General features: G+C 42.5%; 1 protein-coding gene across 1 annotated transcript in view; it reads left to right on the top strand.

Annotated features, from left to right (window-relative positions):
* Positions 1-12,914, top strand: part of pik3c2a (phosphatidylinositol-4-phosphate 3-kinase, catalytic subunit type 2 alpha) — a 48,547-nt gene that overhangs the window by 3,331 nt on the left and 32,302 nt on the right. The window contains exon 2 of the mRNA XM_042412779.1: positions 1,674-2,928. Within this exon, the coding sequence (XP_042268713.1) occupies positions 1,756-2,928 (1,173 nt within the window). The 5' untranslated portion in view covers positions 1,674-1,755. The remainder of the gene's footprint in view (positions 1-1,673; positions 2,929-12,914) is intronic.

Below are 12,914 nucleotides of genomic sequence, written 5' to 3'. Positions count from 1 at the left end.
TCTGACCTTTCGATTATGGAACAGTGATTTTAACAACTAAGCTTTGATCTGTCAGAGCATGCGTTCTAATTGTGTGTAAAATCAATAATATACAGACGAACTACTGTGGTCAGAGCATGTGACATTTCTGCAGAGTATGAAGCCATCAGTGACACCCGCCGCTGATGGTGCAACAGGCGCCAAAAGATGATGACTTTTCTTTTTATGCACTTAGCTTCCCCCCAAGCTGTTTTCCTGGCAGAGTTTGGTACTATGCTCTCCTAGTCCAATGTTTAATGAATGCAGCCACATTGTGACTACCCGCTGGTGTTAGCACAGCTGATAAGACAATCTTGGACCGCGGTGCTAACATAATGCTAACAGAGTGAGAGAAAGCCAGAGGAAGAGAGAGAGAGACCCGTCGGGCTGCTTAGCATGCCAAATTCCTCAGCTGCACAATAGTGCTAGGCTAGCGTGAGCCCCAGCACAGCCAGCCTTCTCCACCACAATGGGAGGGGAAGCTCAGGAGAGGCCGGTGACGCCTGGGGAGAGAAGGAACTCACTCAACCCTGGGGCTGTGATCGTTTGATGAATAGTTGCTTTGAGAAGGGGCTGTGTCATTTTAGGATCACAAAACGCTCTGTGCAGCAGTGTTTTTCTCATGTCATAGATTGGATCCTTCCTGTTGTAGGCTTATCCTAAATAGATACCATTATCAAGAATGGAAGATGTCCTTGTTTAGCAGCAACCCGTCTTGTACATGCACTAGTAGAGCTGAAACAGTTTGTTAGTCAATCAAGAAATAAGAATCCAGCAGCATTTCATTACTGATTTAATTGTTTAAGTGATTTTTCAAGCATGAATGCCAAATTTCCTAGTTTCAGTATTTTAATTGTGAGAATGTTCTGCTTTTCTTTGTCTTATAATAAACTGGATATCTTTGGGTTTTGGAGTGCAGTTGTTTGATTTAGTTTCTCTTTTGGTATGTAGTCTGCTCAGCTGCTTAGTTAAACAACAACAACAACAACATGCACCTTGCAATGTCAAGGTGAACGACATAGTGGCACACTAATAGAGGAGAGATTGCTGTGAGCGAGTAAATCAATTTAAAGGTCATTGACATGCAGGCAATTCAGCCCGTGACTCCGAAGCAAGCACGAGTAATTATCGGCTGCGCATATGTGACAAACGGCAGCCAATCAATAAGCAATCAAAGCATAGTTAGAGCAATAAAGCCTAGGGAAACCTTATATAAGGAACGGCAGATAAACAAACAACACTGATGCCAGGGCAGCTGGGGCTCAGGAGGAAGAGTAGGTCTTCCGTTAATCACAGGGTTTGTGGCCTCCACTTCCTCTTATCTACATGCTGACAATGAGGACGATGAACCCCAGGGGTCCTTTATCATTTCACTTTCACTTTAACTGTAATGACAAAACAGCTGTGGTCAGTGGAATCTGTTTTCTGTGCAGTGCGGTAATGAGGCTCAGTTTACAGCGGTAGCAACATCATACATACATAGACAATACAATATACTCTGTGTCATGTGGTAAACAATATTCATTACAGTTTGTATCTACATCCTGTTAACACAAAATGGATCTCAAACGTATCGTGACCCCCAAGCCTACAATTCAACATAGTCTCATTTGTCAGAACTAAATATTTCTGTTTTTTTCCCCTTTTTCTTTTAGGTGTTTAACGTTTTCCTCCGCAACCCTTTGGGCCACACTGACTTGAAAGCTGTCACACTCATGGCACCTTCAAGTTGACAGAATGGCCCAGATATCAAGTGGTAATGGGTTTAAGCTGGATGTCCCCCAGCCGAAGGGGGTTGTGGGTAAAGAGGAGGCCCTCCGCATGGAGGAAGAAGCTTTAGCGAAATTGCAAAGAGAGAAGAGACACACTCTTTCAGCTTCAACATCCCTGTCTTCCTCTGGAGCATCCTCATCCTCCTCGAAACCAAAACCATCTAAATCTACCACTACTGCTCCTCAGCCTCAACCTTCAGCCTGTACTAGTAGACCAGAAAAGGACCTCATAGTCTTCCCCGAGACCAAGAAACAGGTAGAGCAGGACAAGTTCAGGGATATTGATGTGGACAAGCTGACCAATGAGGAACTTGAAAAGCTCCTCTTGGATGAAAATTTTGGGGCTAACAGCAAAGTGACACGCCCCTCATCACTGCTGGGGTTTGACTTCAGTGCCTCCTACCCCGGTGGCCATCCCTGTAGCTCCTCCCCTTTCCAGAGTGGTCAGTGGACACCTGTTCTGTCCACCCCATCTAGCTCCAGCGTCGTGTCCACTCCCACCCATCAGCCTTCCCCGCTGTTCCCCTCCGCTCCATTCCCCAAACCAGGCACATTTCAGAATGGCTTCACTCCAACCATGTCGCCCTTCATGGCACTGCCAGCTCAGCAGCCATCTTTCATGGCCTTCACTCCCATCCAGCCCGCTGCTGCCATGGTCTTCCCGCAGCCAGCCGTGGACCCAGAGATGGCCAAACTGTTCGACAAGATTGCCAGCACCTCAGAATACTTGAAGAATGGCAGATCGGCCAGCACTGACCTAGATTCCTCTCAAGCATTCACAGTTTCTCTGGCGCCTAACCCACCGCCCCAGCAGCCAGCAGTGACGGAATCCTCTGGTATCAGCCGTTTTGACTGGCTGGATCTGGACCCACTTACAAAGCGCAAAGCCGAGAGTGAGGAAGCATCCCCGGCATCAGGGGGCGCCGAACAGACAGTACCGGGGCTCGCTGCGGGGGATCCTTGGGATGCAGTGCTTGAGACCGAAGAGAACAGTAGTAGCAGTAGCCCCCCGCCGGAGGGGAAAGCATCACTGTCAGTTCGTTCACAGCACAGGAGGGCATCAATAGGAGCAGCTGTCACTAGGAGTCACTCACTCAACATCCCAGGAACCTCCTCCCCGCACAAACCAAACAATCAGGTAGGATCACAGCTAAATGCTAATGTTTGAAAAATAAAAAAAGTTCTATTGTCTGTAATGTTATAGCCAGATTTTTGGGGGGCATTTCAAATCTTTATTAGAGACAGGCAGGCTCAATGTTATGGCCTGCTGGAAGACAAATGGACCTGTGCTGTGACACATCAAAAACATCTGCCATGAGAAAGTAACTCCCTCACATTCACATATTCATACCTGGTAGCTGCACAGTTAGGCCCCGATCAGACAGAGCGCTTTTAAGCAACCTGGAGCGGCTTTTTGTAATTGTTTTCAATGAGAGTGAAGCTTTTTTGCTCACTGCTTTTGCATTGCACCTCTCTATGCGCCTTGCGTTTTTGCAGGAGCGCCTTGTACACCTCAACTCGGAGCGGAAAAGCACTCAACATCATTGGTGTTTTTTCCTCATTATGCAATCAGATGAATTGAGAGGCAGGCCTTCTGTGTTGGACGCAATGTTTTGCAACCTGCAAAAAGTGCTCTGTCTGATCGGAGTCTTAAGCTGTTTTCTAATTAGCAGTTAAGTGAACCCATGGGGCTTAATCATCGTGCTACTTTACCAGTGTTGGTCATTCATCATCCCAAATCATATTTTCCTGCTACCTGCCGGGTCAGTGCTGCAACAGATACTGACATAAATCAGTCTTTTCCCATCTGTCGACAGCATTGACACAATCATTCATAGCAGAATAAATGACTAAATACAACCGCAGCTCTCAGAACACGAGCGAACGTGAGCACAGTTTAGTCAGAACAGACGATGGTGGATCTTCTCGTTCCGCTACAACACTCATCAAAGTCTTACTTACATTTGCATCTAAAGTATACTCATACACATTAATTCACTAGCACAAGCAAAACATCCTCTTGACTTCTTCTTCCCTGTAATTAAGTTTTTCTCTGCGGTTAACTACCCACTGTTTCACCCCACAATTTCCTCTCAACCACATTTTGTGATTAATTTTGCCATGCAGAGCATGAATGATCTGATTTCTTGTGATGAATATTTAGAACGTTCATTTAGGACACTGCTGTGGGCAAGTGGCATAGGATATTGTTGCCTCTAAATCTCTCCCCCCCCCCCCAAAACTTAACTACCATCTGTCATTTGGCTGACAGTTTTGAGATGAGGTGGAGGAGACAAGACGAGCATTTCACTGTACAGCTCTTCATCCACACTGAGGCCTACCGACCAAACATTTGTCATCATGTGTCTAACTAGACGTTGTCAGTCTCCTCCGTGGGAATGAAAGCTCTTACATGCTTCATTAGAGGTGCTTCTCAGATGTTCTCTCTTCGGGAAGTGAAAAGCTCCATTAAGATGTTTGGACAGGAGGTGTCTGAGGTGATATGTCTGGCTGTCGTAACGTATCACCACCATCTGCAGTCTAGTATAAAGTTGCTCGTGTTGGTAGAGAACAAGATAAAAACAATTCTGGGAACCTTTCATTAAAATACTGTTTACTGTACCACCAGTTTTCAAAAAATTCACAGAGTATTTTTAAGGTCCGGACAAGCTGTTCTGTTGGACATTGTGTCAGGTTTTTTTTTTTTTTTTTTTTTTTTTTTTGGTTGTCACGACGCCCACTTCCTGCTCATTGTGTTTCTTTGTGTCAAGACCAAACAATTGGCCTCTGTGGTATGTTTCTTAGACCAGGGTGATAATTAACCTAACAGCACCGTACAAACCCCTTATTTCCATTATTTCCCATGGTTCCCAAATTTTACACAACTTAAACACGTGTTAGGAATGATTACGGTACAGTACATCCAGAAGAGTTTAAGGAACAGCAGGTCTTTCAAGTCCATGTGTGGGACTCTACAGTCATGTATACTTTGCCACTCATCAAAGGCAACTTGTCCGGTCCGTACACCCGACTGTGTTTTCCAGGGTTGTGGAATGTCTGTCGCCTTGAAAGGATGAAACCTGGATTGTTTACACTTCCCTATATGTTATGTCTAGGTTCAAGCCTGTCAAGACTACTGTGTGTTGTGTAACCCGAGCCGTTTGAGCTCAATATTCCTCACATACTTCCCTCAAAACTCTCGCTTTTTCATCTGTATCCATTGTATGCAATCTTTTGTCAGTGTGATGTTGAGATTGGATGTGTGTTTGCTCGCTGCCTGGCAGTCGGCACCCGTGTTGTTATAAACAGAAACAAGCCCTTACATCATCCCTTTGCCCTAAAGCAGCACAAAATGACCTAACAGATTGCCCTTAAAGTCGCTGCGCCAACTCCCATGTAGTTGAAGAAAGATTTGTCTTTCTTTGTATTTCCATGCTGCTTGATTAGACTTTTTGTATCTGTTTCACAATAAACGCCTTCCAGTAGTGTGTGTGTGGGTGGAAGGTTTTCAATATGAAGCAGCAACTTGAAATATTTGCAATAACAGAAGCTCAACGCAGCAAGTATAACGAGCAATCACACAACAGTACGGCTGATGTGAGAACAAAAACATAAAACTAGGTGTCAACCACAAGAGGCTGAAGATAGAAGGTGTTTTAGATTATGCTTTCAGGGCATAAAAATAGCACCAACCAAATGCTGGTAAAATATGTAAGTGGCTGGTAGATTCGCTTCACTCACCAGCCAAAAAAAAAACAATGGTAATCTAATGAGTGGCATTCACTAGCCATTCGTCTGGTGGACAAAAAAAGTTTGCAGCCTGCTTTCTCTTAGTAGCCTGAATGGTCACACATGTCGAGCGTTGTCTTGATTCCCTTAAAAGACGAAACCAATGCATGTTTTTTTATTTCCCACTTATGCTGTTCTTTACATTGCTGCAAAAACAGACAGTCTTTATAATTTCACTGTTGTATAAAACACATTAGCTTACAGAGACTTGGAACAAGCCTGACATACAGTAGGTAATCCATGACAGTGGGTGTGTCTTATTTATGTCAGTTGCTAAGTTACTCCCATCATTGTGTTGTAATGCTTTTTAAAATGCAGACTTACTTGTAAAGTCTTATCATTGATGTGTGTTGATGTGTTGTTTTAAGGGTCCAGAAATCCAAGATACGGTATGAGAGCTTTGTCATCAAAAGAGCATCGCGTTCTTGAGCCATGTGGTCAGAAAATCAAACCCAGAGGACGTACAAAAAGCAAACATGGACATCATGGAAAGGATAATGTGACTCTGACAGGAACTTTAAACCACTTTAAACTTTTAAAATGGTGCTGTTAGGTCAAAGGAGACTGTTGTTATACTTAATTATTGTAATATCTGATCGTGGAGCACTTTTATTACATCAACTTCCCACCAATAAATGTCAGTGATAATAAACATCCAAACTCTGCTGTCTCTACAGATACTATGATCAGTCAGAGACACCGGTGTCGAGTTACAGTACAGATCAAGACATCAGACCTAAAAGCTAAATGAAAGCTTCAACACCTCTGCAACACGTTCTGATATACTGGTTCGAGTTGCGTCGTCAGTACAAGTCTTAAAAGTTCAAGTGTAAACCGATATGTTTGTCACTTAAGTAATCGCTCTACTCTTTCAAAACATTATGTCTCTATACCAACATAACTTGGAAGAAAACAGCACTCAGCTTTCCATTTTGAGTGTAGCTGAGGAAGCAAACTCTGCCTGGTTGCCAACTTTAACCTTGACAAATGTGGAGAAATTGATTTCTAGATACAATCTCCTTACAAAGTTTCATAATATCACATGATAACGGGGGTCGGGCTAACCATCCGAGCCCGAGCTTGGCTGGGGCATGTGGCATAACAGAAGGCCTTTTGAGGAACTAAATACCTTTTTATCTACCCGTGAACTTCTACTGCGCAGAAAAGTAGATGTAAAAGTGGGAAACGTTTTACAAAAGTCAGAATTCACCAGGCATTTCCCTATGCATGGTTGTAATTTTTCTGCTCAGTGGTTGCACTTGCAATAATGCGGTCCCAGAAGGGTTTTTTTTTTTTTTTTTTTTTTTTTCAATACAGTCATTTCCAAGATGAGTGTTTGGATGGCTGTAAGTCAGCCTGAAGATGCCGAGCTTTTGTTGTGGTTGGCAAGAGTGTAGCGTAAGATGTGGTAGTTCGGGCACAGCGGTGTAAAATGGAACAAATGAGCTTGAACTTGAGACTTTGCCCAAACCAGGCTATCTAATGTGGAGCTGCACCACCTCTACTGTAGTGTTTCTGGTCTCATTCTCTGTCTTTTTTTAGTTTATGTTGTCTCTCATTATCTCTTTCTCCTTTGAAAGAGAGGAGAAAGAGTTTTTACTTGTTCTTTGTATCTGTATTTACCATCTCTTCCTCTCTCAATTCGTCTCTTCACTTCCGTCACTTTACAGTTTTCTCTTCTTGCCTTTCTCGTCCCATCCATCAAACTCCCTTTCTCCCATTGAACGACTGTCTGCGGTGCTTGGCTACTAATCCTTCGCTTTGGCCTTTGGATATTAAACTGTAGGTTAAAGATAATCAGCAGTCAAACAAATAGCTCTATCTGCAGTTGAGCCGTCACGCCCCACAGCACCAACGCAGCCTGTTCAGGCCTGGCTCTCAGTGTTTGCAAAGCAGCGCTGAAATTAATGCGTCATTAACCACCGGTCGCCATGTCTGGTTTGAGACAGATTTCTATTCCTTTTTTCTCACAGCTGTTTCAAGGGAAGTTTAGTTCCACTTAAGACAGTTTTACCTGTTTTTGGTTCATGTAGTAGATCTGAAAATTCAAATGAGAAGCGATTAGGATTTCATCCAGATGTGACCGTAACTACGCACAAAGATGAGAAGAAGAACCGTGAAACACATCTGTCTGTTTGTTTTTGAAATTTTTTACGATTAGATGAGTCTTCATTGTCTCGATTTTTAGATTTCGACATCGGTATTAACCACAATCACACTTGAAGCGTTTTTGCTTTGTCTTGCACAGATTGAGTGAGCGTGTACATACTTGTTCGTTCTTGCTCTGTTCCTTCATAATTGCCCATGGGCTGATTTTTATCTGAACTGGCAATTTTTATCTGAACATTTGCTGTGATTCAAGATCACTCTGTGTGTGTATGTGTGTGTGTGTGTGTGTGTGTGTGTGTGTGTGTGTGTTGTGAAACCTGTGCTACAGTACGCCAGCATGCACTTTACATTTTTCCAGTCGCGCAGCAAAAGCCCACCATCAGCTCTTTAAAATCTCTCACACCCGCATACCATCCTACTCTATACTCTGCCCCGTTTTCTTTTATACTCGTCTAATTACACCTCAATCGTGAGCACGAGATGCTGCAGCACACTTAACATCCTCTGCATTTTTTTTTTCCAGCAGACAGATTGCAGGGTTAGAAGATGTGTGCAGTGCAGGGATGTGGCATAGATTCCAGTAAACTGTGTGACTCACTTGGCAAATAGCTCTGCGCCTCCTAACCTTTGACCTTGTTTACTGGCAGAAAACAGGAGAAGCATTGTGAAAGATGAAGTGAGAAAGCAGGTAGAAACCAGATACCAATGCACATAATCAAAACCTCGCCAACAAGTGTTAAAGATTGAATCAGGCAGCGTGTTGGAGAAAAACAAAGCAGCGAGTGTCGAGATCGGTAGAGTTTTTGTTTGCATGTTAAGCGTTGAATGGCCTCTATAGATAAAGATTTCCCTCAGTCACAATGACAAATAATCAACATGTCTTTCCTGTGAACCATTTTTTTTTTAATTCAGGGAATTCAGACTATCACAGGAAGTGTGAGTTATAGCCAGTCACTTCCTAATCGAAAGAAGAAGTATATTTGTGTTTTCAGCGCAGCAAGTTCCTCCGATGTAAATCACAAAGCTCCTCAAAGACACTCAGTCAACAACATAAAGCCGTGTACGCAGCCAAAAACATTTCAGCTGACGGAGGCTTCTGAGTATTAACAACCCATTAAAATCAATCGTCATGTTTAGAGTAAGTGCTGGTTCAGCATGACCGCATCACTCAACGTGTATCACACAAAGTTATATCACATAATGAAGCTTGAACATCTGCAGTACGTTTTGCTCGTATTAAGTTGAGACTTACAGGTCATTTACAGCGCAGGTTAACTGTCAAACAGTTTTCCTCTGATATAGGCTACAGATTTAGGCTACTGTTGATAGATTTTTTGCTATGAGATTAGAAGTTTCACCACTGAAGAAGTGTTGCCAGGTGAAATATTGACAGTAGCTCGTGAATATTTGAATGCAGGGTTTCCTGTGGAAACAGCGGGATCATTTTCATTGGATTGTGTTAGGCACAGAGAGGTAAAGAAGACCGGTGTCTGATGTCTAGATGTGTTTCTGTAACTCAATACTGATGCACGGCTTGGAATTACCACCGGCCATCAGTTGTGGCTACGGTTGGTTAGTCTTTCGGTTCTGCAACTGTGCTCAGTCACGCTTTCCTGTGTGTCTGTTTGCCATGGGAGGCACCGCAAAGTTTCTCAAGCTCACCATGTTCTCATCTGCTAAACTCTGGGAAACACAACTGTTTATGATAAAAAAAAAACCCTCTTCTTCTGCATTTTTTTTTAACGTCTGACTTTTTGTCAGCAGAAGGCATGTAAGGCCTTAGAGACACCTTGATAAGGAGTTTAAGGCTTTAGTTGATATTTAATTTTCTGAGGAATTTTATGTGGAGAAGACTGATAAACACTAAATCACAGAGAAGACTGATGAACAGGAATTGTTGCTCTATGTTTCATAGTTTGATTGCAACATATTTTTAAATAAATTCCACTCATTTTTTTTATGGATGTACTATTTGAAAACAACTGTCAATACAAAACACACAGTTAAAGAGCTAAACTAAGACTGGAAAAGGAAATATAAAAGTCACCAGAGGCAGAATGCGGAGGACTGGAAGATACTCTGTGTTATATTTGCAAAGCTGTTGTTTACATCCAGGTTTACTGGAGCATTTCTGCATCTCTTGGCACATTACTTTCACCTGTCAATCAGTGGAGTAGTGTGAAACCATCAGCGTCTTTCATAGAGACTCACTCGTAAGAACGCTGCTCAATATCACTACTAGTGGTCAAAAACATCACAGGGTAACTTCTAAAGTCAAGCATCTGGGTTTTTCCAAGGTGTCCTGAGTCATATAGAGAAGCACGGCGGGATGAATTGTACAAAAGGTATTGATTAAACCCTTTCAGACAGTCTTTTCTCAAAGGTATTCATAGTGGTTTATGAGACTGTACATACCAAAAGTGACAAAAGTAATTGTGTGAAGAATGGAAAAAATAGAGCTTTGGAGACCGTTTCAAATCCTACCTACGTTGTCACCTCCACACAGCTCGCCATTCATGTCTGAACTGTTCAACCATCAGACAAGTGCTTTGTTAGAAGCATACTGACAGCGTAGGTCCCTCTCTCCAACACAAGCTACAGCTGAAGAGCAAATATCGAAGCTGCTTTGTATCCGTTTAAGAAAAAAATCTTTTGATATGTTTAAAAAAAGTTGTTTAATAGTTCTCTTTAGCCAGCTGTAAGATTAGGGTTACCCAAGGGAAGAAAAAAACCAGTAAATGGTTTTATACATTTGTCATTTTGCAGGCGGGAATCACCTGTTTCATAATCAATCGTCTCATCCTGGAGCAGAATTTGGCCAACTGACTGATGTAGACACATCATGTAGACACCCAAGACTAAAAGCCTTCCTCCCAGACTCGAATCTCGCCAGCATAGACATTTCTCAGAACAGTTATTGTATATCAGAGCTTTCAGCTGGTTTGGAAAGGATGGAAAAAATAACTTTTGACAAGTTCCATGTTCCTGCTTTCCCATGGAAATTCACGGGAACATCGGAGACATTAATCTCAATGATGAGCTTTAAAAGCTTTAAAAAAAGCTTGACGAATTTAAATTGTTAAGACTCAAACTGCATAATAAAGACATATTCTTTACGATAGGGAATTTACAGCACAGATTTGTCATATTTATATAATCATGAGGGGTCTGACTAGTCTGGGGTTCATCTAGGAAGTGAAAGATGTCATGGGTTTAATCCTAAACCTCCGATCATTACAAAGATAACCTGTGCTTTCCGTTCATGATGATCCGCCCTGTTTGTCACGTACCACAGGATACTATCTGACCCTGAAGAATTAGTCGTCACTATATCCTTCCCTCACGTTGTACTTTGTGTTCCCGGTCTTCCAGTCAAAGGGTGTGACGCATCACAACGAAGGCAGAGAAAGGGATGAAGGATTAGTCAACGTGTGAATCATATGAAGCCGTTCCCATGACTTCAGACACCAGGAGCTCTCTGTCCGAGGTCCAACAAAATCGATAGAGTGAAACAAAGACGGGCCTGTCCCGCCGTACTGCCCCGCTGAGCGCGTTTTGTGTGTGTGTGTGTGTGTGTGTGTGTGTGTGTGTGTGTGTGTGTGTGTGTGTGTGTGTGTGTGTGTGTGTGTGTGTGTGTGTGTGTGTGTGTGTGTGTGTGTGTGTGTGTGCGCGCGCGCGCACGCGCGTGTTGTAGTGTGACGATCGGGCTAACGCGGCCTCATCGGATTATCTGTCCGTGTTTGTTTTTGCTGAAGCGATCCTGACTCCAAACATAAACACCGCTAATGTGCTCTCGTAGACTCTTTTCTGCTTCTCGCTGACTTTCTATGTTTTTCCCCTTTAGTCTCTTACATACTTACTTTGTTCCTCCTTTTTCTCTCCTTCAATGACTCTCTTTTTTTGTTGTTGTTGTTGTTTTCACTTTGTCTTTCTCTTCCTTTCTTGTCCCAAAGGCGCCTCTGGAAAGCTTAACAGTCTGAAAATGAAAATCAATAATTTCCACTTATTAAAAGAAGCTTTGAATAAAACATGTTATTGATGGCACATGTAGAGTAACAATGCCACGTGCTTCGTTCTTGTGTTTGTTGTGAATACTAATCTTTAAATACGGAGTAATACGGGCTAAACAGACGGTCACATCGAACCAATAACTGCGTTTTGAAGGCCGACCAAAAATCTTTTGAAAATCTGAGACATCATTTGTGCAGACAGGATCTCGGTCTCCTCTCTTCCCTCGCTGACAGACGCAGGTGGTTCGGTGTCGAGCTCGGCCTCCTTTCCAAAGCACCACGCTGACTTAGAGATTTATATCTCCTGGTGTTATGTCGGGTCAGCTCGAACCGCTTTGAAGAAGAGGTCTCTGCTCTTTGGGGGCTGCACAGTCGGGGTGTAAATTATATTTTTGATTTTTTTTTTGCCTTTATTGGGACGTGACAGTTGACAGAAAACATGGAGGAGAGAGAGAGAGAGAGAGAGAGAGAGAGAGAGAGAGAGGTTCAGCATGAAAAAGTCCCTGGTCAGAATCAAACCAGCGGCGTTGTGGTAATATGATGATGTGTTTGAAGCACCAGGTCTCCAGAGATTTTGTGTAGAGCTGAAATGATTACGCAGTTGATTAGTTTTCATGTTGATTCAACTCGTTATTCTCTGGTTTTACTCTCTCCAGTTTGACAATTTGCTGCTTTTTCTTTGTTTTATATAATCGTAAATTGAAAGTTTTGGATAAAACAACACATTTTTAAGAAGTGACCTTGGGCTCTGGGAAACTGGCAATTTTCACTATTTTCTGACATTTAATAGACCAAACACACAACCTGCTATTTGAGAAAATAATCATGATAGTTGACAATGAATATACTCGTTAGTTAGAGCCCTAATGTGGTGTGTTTGTTGGTTTGTGTTGTGTAATTTAAACCCGTATGATCTTCTTTAATGATTCAATTAAACGCTTGACTTCAGAGAATAGCACCCGGTGGTATTAAACGCTCTCAACATTGTATAATTTGAAGCATAATTTAAGGTGTGATTCTAAAACAAATGAATTTGAGGACACATAAAGATGTAGGAATTTTACTGGGCCCTTTTATAACCCTCAAGACGTGTTGCAAGAACCACTCGTGACAGCATAACAGTAAAGTTCACAGCCATTTTTAAAAACTGGCGACGCCAAGCGAGTAATCTTCAGGAAGTCTTTTTTTAGTTGTCCTGTTTCATTGTCGTCGCACA

Source organism: Thunnus maccoyii, chromosome 5, assembly GCF_910596095.1.
Source record: "Thunnus maccoyii chromosome 5, fThuMac1.1, whole genome shotgun sequence".
In the NCBI taxonomy this organism is placed as follows: Eukaryota; Metazoa; Chordata; class Actinopteri; order Scombriformes; family Scombridae; genus Thunnus; species Thunnus maccoyii.
Note: the sequence above shows the minus strand (reverse complement) of the source record. Positions and strands in the feature narration are given on the sequence as shown.